At 45.4% G+C, this 1,367-nt stretch overlaps 1 protein-coding gene across 1 annotated transcript in view; it reads left to right on the top strand.

The window, feature by feature from the left end:
* LOC107696901 (ral guanine nucleotide dissociation stimulator-like) overlaps window positions 1-1,361 on the top strand; it is a 21,768-nt gene extending 20,407 nt beyond the window's left edge. The window contains exons 13-14 of the mRNA XM_016497472.1: window positions 366-546; window positions 587-1,361. Coding sequence (XP_016352958.1) covers window positions 366-541 — 176 coding nt within the window. The 3' untranslated portion in view covers window positions 542-546; window positions 587-1,361. The remainder of the gene's footprint in view (window positions 1-365; window positions 547-586) is intronic.
* Window positions 1,362-1,367: the final 6 nt, after the last annotated feature.

Here is a 1,367-nt window from a genome sequence, read left to right on the forward strand (position 1 = left end):
ACACACACACACACACACACACACACACACACTCACACACTCACTCACACACACACTCACTAACTCACTCACTCACTCACTCACTCACTAACTCACTCACTCACTCACTCACACACACACACAGAACACACACACACAGAACACAGGATTCATATTTAAATCTAATTTTTGTGGCTTAATATTTACAGATAGTAGTCCTTATCACAATTTCATACCACTTTTGATAAATTCATCCAAAGTTTGACATTCCGTGACATTTCGCGTTATACGGTAAATTCCGTTTTTATGACTGAATTCCGCGGAATCATAGAGCCCTACAAGTGGCCTGATTTTAACGTAGGTCCTGTTATTGTGTTCCCACACAGAGCTGAAGATTCCCGACAATGCCAATGTTTTTTATGCCATGAACTCCACGGCCAACTATGACTTTGTCTTGAAGAAGAGAGGTTTCCCGAGAGCAGGCCGCACCAAACACGTGGCCAGCTCCACGCTGCCCCGAATGAAGCAGAAAGGTCTGAAGATCGCCAAGGGACTCTTCTGAACCCCAAACTCTTGTTGTGTCAGTACAGCAGCAGCTGGATGGCCAAAGCTCTGTGTCAGTACAGCAGCGCAGGAGATCTGTGTTTACAGTCATTCCCGGATCTCTAAACCCGCTCTGGTCTGTGACGTCTTCAGCTGTGTGCTGTGAACCACTGACCTCCGCTGGGGTCATCTGGCCGGTCACATGACAGGAAGTGACCTCAGTGTTGTTCCTCTTTACTACCGCGGTGGTGCTCAGGCCGACGAAACGTTTCTCTCTTCTTCTGTTTCATGCTTTCATTTCTCACACAGATGCCGAGTGACTCTGTCACTGGTGTAGTTGATAAAAGTAAAATGTCGTAATTTAAAAGTGAATTCATTTTCTTGCCACTGCAGATGGAGGAGGTGGTGTTTGTATAAATATGAGCAGTGCATAAGGAACAAGATGAACACCGAAATATGTCAGTTTCTAACGTGGTTTTAACAGTGCAGTCGCTCACTGTGACGCTAATCATTCACGTAAAGCTACACCTCGGTGGCCCACATCTCATATCTCCAGTCCCTGTTTCCATCGCTGCACACTGATGTGTGAAACCCCAACCATAGCATTTCAAATAAAAATGAAAGGTGTGAGGATGAGGGTTTTTTTCGAGTGTCAGCGGTCCAGAGATGTTGGCTGTAGTCGTGATAAACCTGCGCTGAGATCGGAAGAAGAGGGAAACAACTTCAAAAGTGAAACTGCACATCAATGAATGAGTTTTTGTACTGTTTTACCTGTAGTTCAGTGGTCGTTCATGACTGAATGCACATGCTTCACAATGCTGACCTGCCATATTTCCACACACTGA

Source organism: Sinocyclocheilus anshuiensis, unplaced genomic scaffold, assembly GCF_001515605.1.
Source record: "Sinocyclocheilus anshuiensis isolate Anshui unplaced genomic scaffold, SAMN03320099.WGS_v1.1 scaffold1376, whole genome shotgun sequence".
Lineage (NCBI taxonomy): Eukaryota > Metazoa > Chordata > Actinopteri > Cypriniformes > Cyprinidae > Sinocyclocheilus > Sinocyclocheilus anshuiensis.